The 16,371-nt window shown below is 40.6% G+C and overlaps 2 protein-coding genes across 5 annotated transcripts in view; one reads left to right on the plus strand and one right to left on the minus strand.

The window, feature by feature from the left end:
- Positions 1-5,184, plus strand: part of LOC105490728 (deleted in lymphocytic leukemia 7) — a 132,715-nt gene extending 127,531 nt beyond the window's left edge. The window contains exon 2 of the mRNA XM_011756620.3: positions 1,210-5,184. Within this exon, the coding sequence (XP_011754922.1) occupies positions 1,210-1,233 (24 nt within the window). The 3' untranslated portion in view covers positions 1,234-5,184. The remainder of the gene's footprint in view (positions 1-1,209) is intronic.
- Positions 1-16,371, minus strand: part of LOC105490730 (uncharacterized) — a 442,742-nt gene that overhangs the window by 64,448 nt on the left and 361,923 nt on the right. For 2 of the 4 annotated variants that reach the window (XR_011614782.1, XR_011614785.1), the window contains exons 5-7: positions 7,431-7,536; positions 5,207-5,322; positions 1,780-1,918 (exon numbers count right to left, since the gene is read on the minus strand). The gene's annotated coding sequence lies outside the window, so the exon portion shown is untranslated. Of the gene's footprint in view, positions 1-1,779; positions 1,919-5,206; positions 5,323-7,430; positions 7,537-16,371 lie in introns of those variants that run through there. The other 2 variants (XR_011614784.1, XR_011614783.1) reach the window with 2 other exon arrangements.

Consider the following 16,371-nt stretch of genomic DNA (forward strand, 5'->3'; position numbering starts at 1 on the left):
TTTTAATATCCTGTTACATAAACGTACTCACAGAATGGCTTTTCCTTTTAGGTTTAACATTCTAACGATATGCTGGATAGATTAGGGTTGCTTGGAAAAAGCTGGGTGAGAGGAGTTGAGATCTCAGAAAGAGAATTCACCACTAGGGTGGGAAGGAAGACAGGTCAGAAAATGGCCACGTTGCCCAAGACCTGAATTAATGTGGATGAAACAACGCTTCTAGCCCTAGACCTCAGGCATGGTGGGATCCGAGGCAGAGGTGATAAGGGAGTTTGTGTTCAGTGGCTCACCAGTAAGCAGGACTCTTATGCCTTCCTACAATGATCCTGCAAGAATGGAATAAACTGAGACTACGTAGCTTGAGTATGTGCAATAGTTGACCACTTCCTCTCTGCGTTTTGTGATTTCACAGCTTGAGTTTCCAACAGAGCATGGGAGTGAGAGGAGTCAGGGACAGAGCAGCAGTTCTGTGACAGAGCCCGCCATCTTCATGAGGGTGGGGCAAGGCCCTACTTCCTGGTCCTGGAGGCCACATGCAGGCAGAGTCTGGGTCGTTTTCACATCTGCAGGATGATGTGTCTGAGGAAGAAGGCAGGCGGGAGGCAACTTCCTTACAGTCCCCATTCCATGTTGCTGCCTTTAATGAGCTTTTAGGAGCCATGATTTCATAGCCTAGTTTATTTCATGATCAAGCCCAGCTTCCTCTGTCAGGCCAATCAGTATATATTAACTGAATGCCTACTGTATGAAGGTTTATGACTCTAGGAACAAATATGTCCATGATGCTGTTGCTGTTTAGGAATTGTCAGATCATGGATAGAATCCCTTTCCTGTCAAGAGCTCACTTTTTCCATAGAGTGAAGGGCAGCTGTAAGATTATTTCTAGAATTCTATTTTCCTTCCCTTCTCATTTCAGGAAGAAAAAGATGAATATAAAGTATAGAGAAAAAGATTAATATCAAGTATAAAGATAGCTATAGAAAAGTCTTCTTCCTGGGTTGTTTGAGCTCAAAATTAGGGCCCTTCTATGCATATTTTGTGTTTCTCATGTAATTATCTATAATGGGTAGCCAAGAAATGTGTGTTAGCCCATATCTCCAGGACCTAATGCCATTCCTAAAATGTAATATAGTGCTCAGTAAATATTTGTTGAATCAATGAATATAAAAATGCAAAGCAAGCATTTGAGATATGCTACATTTCTTTCAGCTTCAACTCCTGGCTAATGAGTGAAGAAGGTCACTGTAGGAGTGTGAGGACCATCAGGAGCTTCATATTTCAATAACCAGCGCCAAATTCTGAATGCCAGATGGGATGAGATGCGATGTTAAACCGCTTCTTATTACCACGTTGTTGGCCTCCATTGCCTCCGTATTGTTCTCCAATTGCATGGTCTCTGTGGATCTCTGACTTCTTATTACCTCTGATTGGAATGCGCCACAAATCATCCTGCTTTCTTTATCCTCTCTCACCTCCAAGTAATCCTGTCATCTTGCTCCAGTTAGAGCCGCTTCCATCAAGAAGATCATGACAAACTCTCTCCCTATGCCTGTTTGCTCTTCAGGAAAATTATCCCCTGGAAAACTGGATGTTATAGTTGCTTTTCAGAATGTATTGTCTGAATTTCTTCTGTCTTCCAACATTCCCCCAAGCCAGTTACCTTTGCATTGAAGTAGAATTCAAAAGAAGATAGAGGTTCTGAATTTCTTCCTTTGACCAGATGGAAGTCGTTACATCAGAATGCTGATGACTGCAAAATCTTGGACATATTGTTTTCACAATTAGGAAATGGCAAACACAAAGTTCTTCAGTGCAAAGCCAGCATGCGAGTTCAGCTTCCATTTGCTGCTATAAATTTTGTTCTTGTTGCTGCCAGTAAACACCAACTGTTCAAGTGAAATAGTAAATCCAAATGTGCCTGTTGGATGAGAGTAAAAAAATTATATGCTGCATAAATGCTGATGTGAAAGGATTTTTCAACACACTAAACCAGGGTAGGAGAAGGAACTGAGAAAGAAAGTTGAACTGAATGCAGCTCTCACTAAAACCTTCTTGGTAAAAGCACTACAAAGCCTCTTCATAGAATGTTGATTCAACATACTGTTTAAACCTCAAGGAAAAAAACAAACGCAGATTTGGGATATCAGCCTTAGGATATCTGCCGAAAGTCCTACTTTGAGCACTCATCAGGGTTACCAAAGAAGGCATACACAGATTGTTACAAATCGGAGCAAAGAAAAATCCCGAAGTTCACTCAAAGCTGATGTGGGCACTTGGCCCAGACGTTGTTTGCTAATGATCAGTCTAACAACTGAAAGTCAAAGTCAGTAGTAGCTAGTACCATGTGCAACAGGATTTAGGAAGTTTTGATCTCACAAATTTACTGTAAGGCTAAGAATCAATGAATGTTTGTACTCAGGTCTCCCTACAGTTAAATTTAATTTGTAACTGGAATTACGATTCAAAGAGATAATTTCATAAATGGTCCCTGAAATTTAATTTTGGATTACCTAAGTTTACAATGGGTTTCTCTTCTCCTTTCCCCCATCATTTTTCTTATGCTGAAAAAAACAAACAAACGAAAAGAACAAAACCTGTGTGACCTTGGAGCTGGCTGCCCTGAGTCCCAGGCTCTGATTTGATTCTGATGCTCCGGAGCCTGCTTTCTCATATGGGTAGTAATGCCTACCCCGCTGGGTCATTGTGAGGGTTAAACAAGGTAATACATGTTAAATGCCTGGCACAGCCCTTGCACATAAAAGGTCCTTAATAATATTAATTCCCCTTCCAGATTAGACTTTGCAAACAAATGCTTGAAAAACAGAACATTCACGTAGATTGGATTCTCTGGCGTGATGAGGCGCCAGGCCAAGAACCATGCAGTAAAGATCTTCCAAACCAAAGTATTTCAGCATCTGAGAATGGCTAGGGCTTATCTTCATGGCTAAAATAAGCATTTTAATATAAAGCAGGCTTTTTTCTTCTTCATTTTCTTATGGAAAGGAAAGCATTTTCAGAATAATGGTTAAAATCTGTCCTTTGTAGATCTGAAAATGTGAGCAAGTTTCATACTGAAGTCAAGATCTACTGAAAGTGTTAGATGAATATATAAGGACCAGACGCTGCTGTCAAAAATAAAACAGATGCTGGTGTCTTGAATGCCTCCATGTGCCAAAGCTGAGTTCTTTGACTTATTTTTGTCATTGAATTAATTGATGTATCTGGTTTAATTGGCCAAATTGTTTTTGCTTAAATGTCCGCATTTTCAGTGTTATACTGATACAGTCGATGTTTTTGAGGGTACAGAAAATACCAATATTGGCAAATACATGTGTTCAGAAGAAGAAAAATTGTTCATTTCCACATCCCAGATTTATGGCAATTTAAAAATATATAGTAAAGTGTTGGTTTCTCCTTATGGTTACCTCTGAATGTGTATAAATTATCAGAGTCTGTGTGCATTTATTTCCATAGAAAATAATACCAGCAGAGACACAGCCAAGCCAAGCTGAACCTTGCTGAGTGGATTTGAAGAAACACAGGCCAACTCAGAGCAAGACAAACCCAAGAGATAGGAAGTCTAAAATAGTAATAATCAGCCTTTGAAACATTTTCCCTTGGAAAAGGCATCTCAGTCCCATCCTATATTAACAGACCAGAAGAGACACACATGTGCTCTACATACGACACAGAACGTAAAACCAAAAGGCTCATTCTGAATGCCCAGTCCAGCTTTGAATTGAAACCTTCATGAAAAAGTAGTGCTTTTGATTCAAAGGAGCTCAGGTTTGAAAGGGAGATGTGAAGCCTAACATCCCGTCTATCTGATGGCTGGTCTTCCTTTACACGGCTCTGGCAAAGATGTCAACCAATTGATACTTGAACATCTATAGAAATGAGCAACTCATGCCCCACAGCAGACCACTCTGCCTTTGAATAATATTAAATAGAAAATGTGCTCTTATTTTGGACCAAGGCCTATTTCTCTGTAACCGCCACTTACGGGTTCTATTTCTATCACTGAGGGTTCCAGCCAGGCAGAATTCCATTTCCAGTGGCAATTAGTCTTACAAACATTAAGGCAAAGCTCACAAATTAGCCCACATAGTATTTTAGATAATTGTAAATTAGCTACTGACATTTGAAAATTAGAAAACTACCCATAGAAATTTGTATTTTCAACTAATTGTTGATTCTGTGAAAGCAATGGGCCACTTTCCCAAATAGTAAAACTAGTACCCCCTTACCCACAGTTTCACTTTCTGCAGTTTGAGCCACCTGTGGGTCAACCATAGTCTGAAAATATTAAGTGGAAAATGCCAGAAATAAACCACGTATACGTTTTAATTGCACGCTGTTCTGGGTAGCGTAATGAAATCTCTGAGTCCCACTCTGTGTTGCCTGGGATGTGAATCACCCCTTTGCTCAGCATAGGTGCTACCTGCCCATTGGTCACTTAGTAGCTGTTTCAGTTATTAGATGGAAAAAAAAGCCATAGTATATATAGAGTTCTGTATTATCCATGGTTTCAGGCATCCACTGGGAGGGGAGTGTCTCAGAACATATCTCTCTAGATAAAGGGATACTACTGTACTTGGCTGAGCTGAGTAGCAACTGCCACTTTTAGACAGGGTATGTACTGGCCTTTTTGCCACACTCCCTGTTACCTTGCACTGAGCCTGCTTTCCTCATTTTCTGATACTTAGCTGGCCTCTGAGACATTTGCCTTTCTAGTTCTTACTGAGTCCTCTCTAAGGCTTCTTTGCTTCAGGAGATTTACCCTCACTTCCTCACTCTTCCCCTCTGCAAGACAAATCGCATGCATGCCTGAAGCCTAGACCTGCTGAATGACACGACACCTAGAAAACTGACAACTGATTCATCCAGTCTCGCAATCAGTCCTCAGAAATGTGCTGGGGTAAATATATAGCTATAGACCTTAGAATCATTTTAGATAGCATAAGGGTGGGATGTGGAGGTTATAAAAAGCCTGTGCACATGGAACAGAGTAGCTTCTCATGCCTGCTGAAGGCCTAATTCCAGATCGTTGTTATTATTTGCTGTAAATCCTCACGGGCGCTCAAATCAGTACCTACAACCAAGAGCATGCTATGAGGTTCTCTGCTCTGTTTAGTTGCCTCTGTGATGTTTAATGCCTTCGGTATTAAAGAAAATCTCACTCAGCCAGTGTCTGTTGGTGACTTACTATCAGTTGTATCAGAGTCCTCCATATTCTGGAAAGGTGAAGAGTTCCTGATTTTGAATCCAAGCTGAATGACCTTGGAGAAATTGCTTAACACCTCTGAGCCTCAGATTCTCCATCTGGAAAATGAGGATAGTGATAGTTAAGCCCTATTACTGTTCTCATGGTGTGAGAAATACATGAGATACACATATAGCGCATAGAGCCACCCTTGGTTCATAGTAATCACTCAATAAGTGTTAACTATTAATTGGTATCCATATATAATTCCTGCACATTGTAGCAGACCACTCCCACAGTGCCTCAGCCTTTGCCACATCTGGGCATACAGGATCAACTTCTGAGTGCCAGCACTTGTAAGTCTTGCCTGAAAGTTTTCTCCTACACTCAGTTTTTTCAGTCCCTATACACTGTGGCAGGCTGGAAATGTGGGGGAGTTAATAGCCCTCCTCTCTTACCCCGGGAGTTGCCTCTACCAGTGACAGATGGGAGCTGATAAACGAATGCCCCAGCTTCCTCGCCCCTCAGAAGAGATAACTCAGGAATGGGCACCACTTGGTCTTCCAGAGTTCCCCTTAGTGCATTTTGCTCCAGTCGCCCATGGTTGCCAAAGCTCATTTGATAATGTGCCCTTTATAGACAGCCTTGCTGTCTCCTTTCTCCATGCTGTTACTGACATTTCCTGGGGTCAATTATGCAATAAACCACTTACACTCAAAAACTGAGCTCAGCATCTGCTTCTGGTAGAACACAAGCTAAGACAATTGGTACCAGAAGTAATCCTAGGAAGCAGATCCTTGGGATACAGTCTGGAGCTACATCACTTGCTTGACAAGTAGCAATAAGCAAATCCCATTGCTGGTGGTAAGTGGTGTGGTGGCAAGCCCCAGCTTAATGTGGCATTGAGGATAGATTTGGATGGGATATAAGTGGCAGGTAATTATCCTGTGTACTGTAGTATTCGCGATGGATCTGGATGGGATACTGGTGGATTGTCTTCTGTAATACCACTAGCATTTGAAAGATATTTGAGCACTCATAGAGGGTCTGATTAGCTTTTCAGGATCCCACCTAACATTTCCTGGACCAACAGACTTGCTTCTCAGGGAAGGAAGCATTATAATTGACACACAGTGATGGTATTCACTGGTCCTACTCTATACTATATCACCCTAGAGGTAGTCTGGTAGAAAATTTGAATGGTGTTTTAAAGGTACAACTGGAGTTCCAGCCTGAGGATGTCACTTGCAGGGTTTGGGTGGTGTCATTCAAAATGCGGCATATTGTCTAGATCAATGTTGTTGAGGGTACAATGCCCCCAGCAGCAAGAACTCATGGGTTTAGGAAACGAGGGGTAAGAGGAGGAGTGGCTCCTGACACCATGATCTACTTGGGGAATTTGTCCCCCGACCCCCTCCCCAGTGTTAGGGTCTGCTGGACCAGAGATTATGGTTTCTCACTGGGAAATGGGGAGCTCTTCTGCCAGCAGACACAGGAAGTACTACATTAGCCCTAAAGTGATGGCTGCCATCTAGTTATTTCGGGTTCCTCATGCCTGTAGAGCAACAGGCAAAAAAAGAAGTTACCTGATTATCAGGAAGAGATAGAGTCGCTGATATATTACAGAGGCTGATTCTTAAGGGGATTTGTTGGCATGTCTCTAGGTGTTTTCTTTCCTGGTAGTAACCAAATGTGCAGCTACAGAAACTATGGACTAATAGAGATGAAGTAACTCAGAGGTCTCAGACCCTTCAGACTTTAAGGTCTGGGGTCATAAATATTAATTATGACCTAGGAACCAGCTTCTGTGTAGGGACTGTACCCTGGCCCACTAACCTTTCTGCAGTAATTATTTTCCTTTTTTTTTTTGAAATGGAGTCTTGCTCTGGCACGATCTCGGCTCACTGCAACTTCTGCCTCCTGGGTTCAAGTGATTCTCCTGCCTTAGTCTCCGAAGTAGCTGGGACTACAGGCGTGCACCACCATGCCCAACTAATTTTTGTATTTTTAATAGAGATGGGGTTTCAGCATGTTAGCCAGGCTGATCTTGAACTCCTGACCTCAGGCAATCCGCCAGCCTTGGCCTCCCAAAGTGCTGGGATTACAGGCATGAGTCACCATGCCCAACCTATTTTCCTTTTTAAAAGTATTGACAGTCACCCCCACTAAGAATCAGTGACAAGACAGATTGAAATTAAGAGGGATGTAAGTATGAGAATGAACTCACCGGGGACTGTGGCAGATGCTATCAGTGCTTTATTCACATCCCTTCAGTTCCTACTGGCCCAACTTCCAGCACCTTCCAGAATGTACCACCTTCCAGTCCTAAGGCACTGCCAGAGAGAAACCATAAATATATCATAGTTTTCCCTTTTGCTTACCCTGAGCTCTGGCTGCTATAGTGAAAAATTATCTAGAAGTCATAAACTCAAGTGCTTACTATCCAAACTACGCCAACAACTTGAGTGAAGTCCATGGACTCAGATGTAAGCCCCGGGTAATGGTCAGAACTGGCTTCTCCAATGGCTCCAGCCCAGTAGACACTCAGCCAATACTGCTACAGGAATGATCCAGCCTTCTGATTGCTTTAATATTTCCAGCAACAACCTGACGACAGCCCTTCACACTCTTGGAGGGGACAGCAGGAAGCTGAATGTCATTGATTAAAGGAAACTACAACCAGGTGAGGTGGCTCAGGCCTGTAATCCCAGCACTTTGGGAGGTCGAGGTGGGAGGATCACTTAAGCCCCGGAGTTTGAGACTAGCCTAGGCAACATAGCAAGACCTTATCTCTACAAAAATTAAAAAAATAAATAAATAACTGGGCATGGTGATGCATGTCTGTAGTCTCAGCTATTCACGAGGCTCAGGTGGGAGGATTGCTTGAGCCCAGGACGTCGAGGCTGCAGTGAGCCATGATCATGCCATTGCACTCCAGTGTGGGTAACAGAGTGAGACCCTATGTTGAAAAAAAGAAAGAAAGAAAAGGAAGGAAAGGAAGGAAAGGAAGGAAAAGAAGGGAAGGAAGGAAGGAAGGAAGGAAGGAAGGAAGGAAGGAAGGAAGGAAGGAAGGAGGGAAGGAAGGAAGGAAGAAAGAAAGAAAAGAAAGAAAGAAAAGAAAGAAAGAAAGAAAGAAAGAAAAAGAAAGAAAGAAAGAAAAAGAAAGGAAGGAAGGAAGGAAGGAAGAAAGAAAGAAAGAAAGAAAGAAAGAAAGAAAGAAAGAAAGAAGGAAAGAAAGAAAGAAAGAAGGAAAGAAAGAAGGAAAGAAAGAAAGAAAATACCCTGCTTGAGGTGGCATGGCTCCAAACACCCTAGGGCCATGTTTGAGAGAGTCAGCCTAGGCAGGGTAGACTCTTGCATGTTTGAAGACAGCTGTTGAGAAGTTGTGAACCAAGTCCAAGGACCCAAACAGATAGGGAGTTAAATCTTATTCCAGAACAACCACCACATTTATATGAGAAAAGTTAAATAAGGTTATTCTGAACACAATTTGCAGGTACCTTAAAAAATTATAGCACCAACCTTGCACAGAACATATGGGAAGCTATTTGAGGTAAAGAACCAGTTTTCTCTAACATGAACATGATCTTTTACTGCACTATCTGGGGCTGCTTTGATCTAAAGAGAAGAGCCACAAAGAAGGTAGCTGCACCAGGAAGGAGAACTATGGCATGCGAACAGCTGCAATTGTAAAGCTTCAGGCCACTGGAGAGAGTAATAGTGAATTTCCACTGATGTGTCAGGCTCCATTCTAAGCATTTTATATATAGCAACCAGTTAAATATTTATAACAACTTTATGGTAGAGGTATTATCATCCATTTTGTACAAATAAGGAAACTGAGGCACAGAATACTTTAAATTACTTTGCATCCCAATAGCCCACTCCAGAGCCTGGGCTCTTAAGACTTCCTTCTTTTCTCCTATTTACTTCTAATAACAACCCCAATAGAAGAAGGATTGGGCCGGGCGTGGTGGCTCACGCCTGTAATTCCAACACTGTGGGCAGCTGAGATGGGCAGATTACCTGAGGTCAGGAGTTCAAGACCAGCCTGGCCAACCTGGTGAAACCCCATCTCTACTAAAAATACCAAAAATTAGCCAGGCGTAGTGGTGGGCGCCTATAATCCCAGATACTCAGGAGGCTGAGACAGGAGAATCACTGATCCCGGGAGGCTGTGGCTGCAGTGAGCCGAGATTGCGCCATTGCACTCCAGCCTGGGCAACAAGAGCGAAACTCCATCTCAAACAAAACAAAACAAAACAAAAAAATAAAAATAAATTTAAAAAAAGAAGAATTGATTTGGATCCGTAATATTAGATGTGTACATGACGCATGGTAGTTGTTATTTTTCTCTGTCGTGTGTGTGTGTGTGTGTGTGTGTGTGTGTGGTATCTGTTTTTCTTAGGCAAATTATTAAGCAAAAGACTCAGTTTAGTCTGAAGCTAGCTGATCAGACACATAACTGAATATCAGGAGGCTTAATCAGTGGCACCACTTGCTACTAACTGGCTTTAAAGTTAGACCTCAAGGGTTCATTTCCTCATCTATGTAAGAGGGGATGGGACCAATCACCTTCTCATCTTCAAGATGGGTAAAACTACAGCTGTGTCACCTTCCAATAGGACTGAAAGTTTGGGAAGTGAGGCAATTACCTCCCCTGCCCTTAGTACTACCACCAATCAGCTGCCATAAAGCCAAATCTGAACTGAGGGTAAATTCTTCGGTGGTTTAAGTGAGTATGAGAGTTAGACTAGACACCCTGACCTCTTTCCATAGGAACCTAGGAGAGACCCTGGTTTCTTCCGGGCTGTATGGTGAGTGAGCAACCATTCAGGGTGGCTTCTAGTCATAGAAGGATTTGTTTCAGCAATTTCTAAAACTTAGCCACTTTCTTCTCTTGACTTGTGACTTGATTTGACCAAAGTTTCTACAAGGCAGCCCTCTAAGCTGCCATGGCCTTCTGGGGGTACGGCCTGAGATATAGTCTATGATGGAGAACAAGGCAGTCTGTGGAATCTGGAGTTAAGCATCTTGTTATCATCTCCTCAGTAATCAATTTTATCACCCCAGAGATTTGACTACAGACAGAGAGTGTGGAATGCTCAGGTGTGGCAGATCGACCTGCCTCAAGCACATATTCTTTCTAAAGGGAAACGGAAGAGGTTAGACACACGACCTCAAAGCTCAGAAAGTGAGCACTTCTTACGTCTATTGCTGTAGAGAGCTGCACAACAGGCATCATCAGCACTTAAGTAATTTAAGATTCATTCTGTAGGACACATTTCTGGAAAAGGAATCTGGGGAAAAGAGTACTAAAATGTCTAAGCTTTTGGTTCAAGATGTCTTTTCTAACAATAGCTGTTGACTGGAAAGACTAAGAAAAGGTGGCACGTGGCTCAGCACATGCTTAGCGGCTGGAACGGAGGCTTCAGCTACACACCTAGTTAGTGATGTATGACGTACATCACTAAGGCTCTGCCTTTTGCTTCCCTGGCTTCCCTTTTCTTAAAGTCAGGTTTTTCAAGGTATAATTTATATACGGTAAAATTTACCCTTTTTAAGTGTGCAATTTGATGGATCTTGAAAAAGACATACAGTTGTGTCAGCACCACCACAATCAAGACCTAGAGCATTCTCTCTGCACCTTTGTGATCAGTCCTCTCTCTCCATTCTCAGCCCCTGGCAATCACTGTCCCTATAGTTTGCCTTTTGTGGCATGTCATTCATATGAAAGAACAGAGCAGATGGTCTTTTAAGTCTGGCGTTTTTTCACTTAGCATTTTGCATTTGAGTTCATCCATGTTGTTACATATATCACAAGTTATTCTCTTTAATTGCTGTCATATTCCATTGTATCAATGTACCAGAGTCTGTTCATTTATTTACTGGGCGGTTATTTGGGTTGTTTGTAATTTTTTGGAGGTTATGAATAACACCGCTAAACATGAAGATTTTTTATATCTCTTGGGTAGATACTCAAATGCTTTATGTTTTCATTTCTCTTGGGTAAACATCCAAATGCTCAGTCATGTAAGTGACATTCAACTTTACAAGAAATTGTCAGACTGACTTCTTAAGTGGCACTTAGCATTACCACCAGCAATACCTGAGCGTTCCAATTACTCTGCATCTTTATCCGCTCTTGACCTTGTCGTTTCAAAATTTCAATTGTTAAAAAGAGGTATGGCGGTATTTCACTGTTTTAAATTTGCATATCCTTAATGATGAATACTGTTGAGTATCTTTTCATTTGTTCATTTGCCTTCCACATACCTTCTTTGCTGAAGTGTCCAATTCTTTTACCCATTTTTTTATTAGGTTGTTAGTTTATTTTTATTATTATTTGTCCGAGTTCTTTATATATTCTGAAAACAAGTCTTTCATAATATATGTATTTTATAAATATTTTGTCCCAGTCTGAGTCTTGTCTATTTTTTTTTCTTAACAGTATATTTCAAAGAACAGCACTTTTTATTTCAATGAAGTCCTACTTATTTTTGTGCGTGTGGCCTAGCTAAGAAAGTAGCGCTTATCCATGGTTCCAAAAATCTCTTCCCTATGATTTCCTCTAGAAATTTCTTATTGTTAGGTTTTACATGTAGGCCTATGTTCCATTTTGAGTTGTATTTGAGGCAAGGGATGGGTTGAAAATCACATTTTTGCATAGCGGTATCTGTTTCACTGACATCTGTTGAAAAAAACTATCCTCCATTGAATTTCCTTAGTTCCTTAGTTGAAAATCAATTACCCTTTTATTTGTGGATTTATTTTGGATTCAGTTTAATTCCATTGACTTGTGTTGATTCTTTCACCAACATGCATGCTTTTGATACTGTAGCTTTACAGTTAATTCTTCAGATTAACTTTGCTTTTTCTCCAAATTCTTTTCACTAATCTGTTTACTTTGCTTTTCCATAAAAATTTCAGAATCTGCTTGTTGATTTCTACAACAGATCTTGCTAGGATTTGGATTGAGGCTGCATCAAATCTACGGATCAATTTAAGAAAGGATTGACATTTCTGGCCACCTTTTTTTTTTTTTTTTTTTTTTTTTTCAGACAGGGTCTTGCTCTGTTGCCCAGGCTGGAGTGCAGCAGCACAACTACTGCTCACTGCAGCCTTGACCTCCTAGGTTCAAGCAGACCACCCACCTCAATCTCCCAAGTAACTGGGACTACAGGCACATGCCATCAAGCCTGGCTAATTTTTTTTTTTTTTTTTGTAGTGACAGACAAGAGTTTCTCCATGTTGCCCAGGCTGGTCTTGAACTCCTGGGCTCAAGCAACCCACCTGCCTTGGCCTCCCAAAGTGCTGGGATTACAGAAGTAAGCCACTACCCAGCCCTGGCTACTTTTTGATACTAATTTATTTCTTCTACCTTGGCTTATGAAGCCAGCCACCAAGGCGCCTGTTGTTCTTACACAGCTTGTCCTCATGACTGGATCTGCACTGGATGTTAGCTGTTGGTAAAACAATTCATACTGACTTTAACCCTACATGACATAGTATCACCTGGTATATGGACCCAGATTTTTACCATCCCTTTAACAAGGTCTTTGCAGGTAACTTTGTAATGTCCTCCTACCGTGGATAAGGTAACCTGCTCCACCACTTGAAATCGGGCTCAAAATTAGCTTTGTCCCATGGAATTTAGGAGGTATGAAGTGCTCCTCGTTGTATTGTGATGAATATGTGGAGGGAGTAGAGGGCTGTGATTAGTATATTAAGTCCTGTTAGTATGATGGTAATATGGGATCAGGAGAATGAGGTTGTGATTGCGAAGAGTTCGCCCAGTAGATTGATGGTGGGGGGTAGGGCGAGATTGGTAAGGCTTGCTGTGAGCCATCAGAAAGCTGCTAGTGGAAGTAGGATTTGAAGTCCTCGGGATAGAAGTATGATGCGGCTGTGGGTGCGTTCATAGTTTGAATTAGCTAAGCAGAAATATATGGAAGAGGTGAGTCCACAATCAAAGACTTGAAATGGTCTTGTACATTGAGGCTTGCTTTCTTGTGCCTCTGTCATCACCTCAAGAATACGTCTGCTAGAGAATGAAAGACAACTGGAACTGAGCCAAGTTGCCCCAATCATCCCAGTCAAGGGAAGCCTTGATCAGCTGACAGCCAATTTACCCCCAGATATGTGAATGTCCACAGCCAAGATCAGCATACTGCCTGGCTAAGCACTCCAAATGTAGGCGTTATAAACATCTATTATTGTATTATTGTATTCCACTGAATGTTTGTGTTTATTTTTTATGAAGCATCATGGTAGCAATAGATAACTGACACATGTGGGTAACAACAGGCTCTTTAAATTCATTACAGACAGCATCACAAAATAACTTATAGGGCTAGGGCAGTCTTTAACCAAATATAGCTAGTTTCATGGGTTAATCACATCTCTTGATTTTTTCCCATCATTCTCAATACCAAATACTAAAGAAAATTATTATAATAGAAATTTTCTAGGTCCTGATCACCACCTCCAACCCCTGAGTCAAGTAAAACTGTAAAACTGTGACGAACTCCATTCCACTTCATTTTTATTCTTAATCACACGGAGGTTATATTGCCTTAACCCTTTTAGTAAATGATTGAGCATCCCAGATGTGTAATGGTTTTGCAAAAGGTCAGGAAAAGGCCAAAAGAAAGGCAAGCAACAAAAAAGTGATTAATCAACTTTTCTTCTCATCAAAGTTGTTGAACTGTTTGCTGAATTGGGGTTTTTAATTTTTTATATATTTAAAATTTTAAGCAGCTATCCTTTGGAGTAGGAATGACATGGCATAAAGATAAGAGTCATAACATTTAAGACAGGTTTATGAAGTCTAAACCACTAACTTGGCTGCAGTTGAAATGCATTAGGCTCCTTTCTGCTGTGCTCACAGCCCTCCCAAAGGCTGTACTGGCAAAGGTTTCTGTTACTGCTGCTGCCTCCTCCCTGGATGGCACCATGGGCTATAAGACAAATGTAGGCATATAACCCACATTAAAGGGCATTGAGAAGTATTAGAATTTGTGCTTCTCCAGGCTTTCACATCTGACACATTTCTAATCACTGGGGTGTGCTTGGGTTAGAGGCCCTTTACATCAGGATCATTTTGCACAGCTTAAATTTCAGGGTCTTCTATGAGAGCCAAAGAGAAGACAGATCCCCAACCCACAGCCATGCTTCTGTCAAGGGCAATACCTCCTCGAAGAGGGGCCTCTGGGGCCCAGGGACAGAAACCTGCCACCACCACCCATGGTGGCCTGGAATGCGTGAGACCTTGGCCTCAGCAGTAGTCTCATTTGATTGATTTTATTCACTCACCTTTACCCAGTCTTTTTGATGACTTTATTGCATTGCCTCCTTGAGAAACAAAAATAGACTGGGTAAACTAAATTTGGTTTAGATTTAAGTTCTTAGGCAAAAAATAGCACTAGTCTCTGAAGCCAGTGCAGGGCTTTGCTCATAAGTTGAAGGGGCAGTCCAAAGAAAAAGTTAGGGTTTGTGAAATATTCTAAAACAGCAGGGCAGGCCTAAGCTGATAAGGGCTACTAGTGTGTTTACATGAAATGAACAGGTCGAAGCACATTCAATAGAAATTATAGGAAACAGAGAGTGGAATAGAATCACATTCACCCAGTTTCAAATATCTTCTTTACTCATTACCAGCTGTGGTATCAGAGTCTCAGTTTTCTCAGTCCCAAAACAGGAATAATAATAGAACTTATTTCATAAGGCTGTCATGAACTTTAAAATAAATAAATAATAAATATAGTTTGCCTGATACTGCTTCTGACTCATTAAGCACTCAATAAATGGCAGTTAATATTGTTAGTACTGATGCCATTACTTATAGTGAAACTGCTTAGGATGTGATATTATGTAAAAAACCACCAGAATACAAAGTTGGATTGGCAGAATTAAAACTATGCTAAAAAGAATAATAAGGAAAAGGCTGGAAATGCATTGGAATGATATTGTGTGAGTCAGGTCAGTGGGATTATTGGTGGCTTCTCTTTCTTTTCTACTTTTCAAGTTTTCTGCCACAGTACTATAGTATATTTATGATTAAAATAATTTTTTAAAAATGTAAATTATGTGCAATATCTTACCAAATAGGCTAACCTGAATCCAATCATGAGAAAACTATCATATAAAGCCAGACAATGGGACATTCAGGAAGACAATTTCCTTGAATTCATAAAAACATCATTAAAAAAAAAAGTACAAAGGATCCCAACTTTGGGAGGACAAGGCGGGAGGATTACTTGAAGCAAGAGTTTGAGATCAGCCTGGGTAGCAAAGTGAGACCTCTGTCTCTACAAAAAACTTTTAAAAAGTGCAAAGACACGAGAACTGAGAACTATACTATAGTTAAAGAGATCACAGAGATAATAGCAACCAAATATAACGTGTGAATCTTGACGGGATCCTGGATCAGAGAAAAAATATATGAAAGTCAATTTTGGGAAAATTGGGGAATTCAAATAAGGCCTGTATATTAGATATGTTATATGCTATTTTTTCTTGGCTATCATAATGAAAGTGTTATTTATGTAGTAGAATGTTCTTATTCTTAGAAAATGCATGCTGAAGTACTTATGAGTGACATGTCACAATATTGATTATATAGATATAGTTATATCTATTATTATTATCAATAACATATTATCTATGGCTAAAAAGCATTATGTTTCCAAAGTGATTTTCATATCTGTGAAGTTTTTTGAGTCTCACAAGAAGCCAGTTGGAAAGTGATCATTAGTTTTATGGCAAATTTTGACTTTGATTTATTTTACACAGATTTATTTCTTCTACAAATAATTCCCAGAGGACTAAAACCATGCCATTCCAACACATCTAATGTATGTATGTACATGTGTATACATACACACATGTATGTATATACATGATAGATATACACACATATATGTATATACATGATAGATATACACATATATATGTATATACATGATAGATACACACATATATATGTATATACTTACATATTTTATTTCCTGATTCCCTAAAATGCTTGGCATCAAATTTTGATTTTGGTCGCTTTTCACTGTTGCTGATTTGATTCAGCTGGTCATAAAGCGATGCTAAAATACAACCCCTGCCCTAAGGAGTTTACAGCCTCTTGGGAGACTGATGTGCAAACAAGGAATTAGAGT

This window comes from Macaca nemestrina, chromosome 16, assembly GCF_043159975.1.
Source record: "Macaca nemestrina isolate mMacNem1 chromosome 16, mMacNem.hap1, whole genome shotgun sequence".
Lineage (NCBI taxonomy): Eukaryota > Metazoa > Chordata > Mammalia > Primates > Cercopithecidae > Macaca > Macaca nemestrina.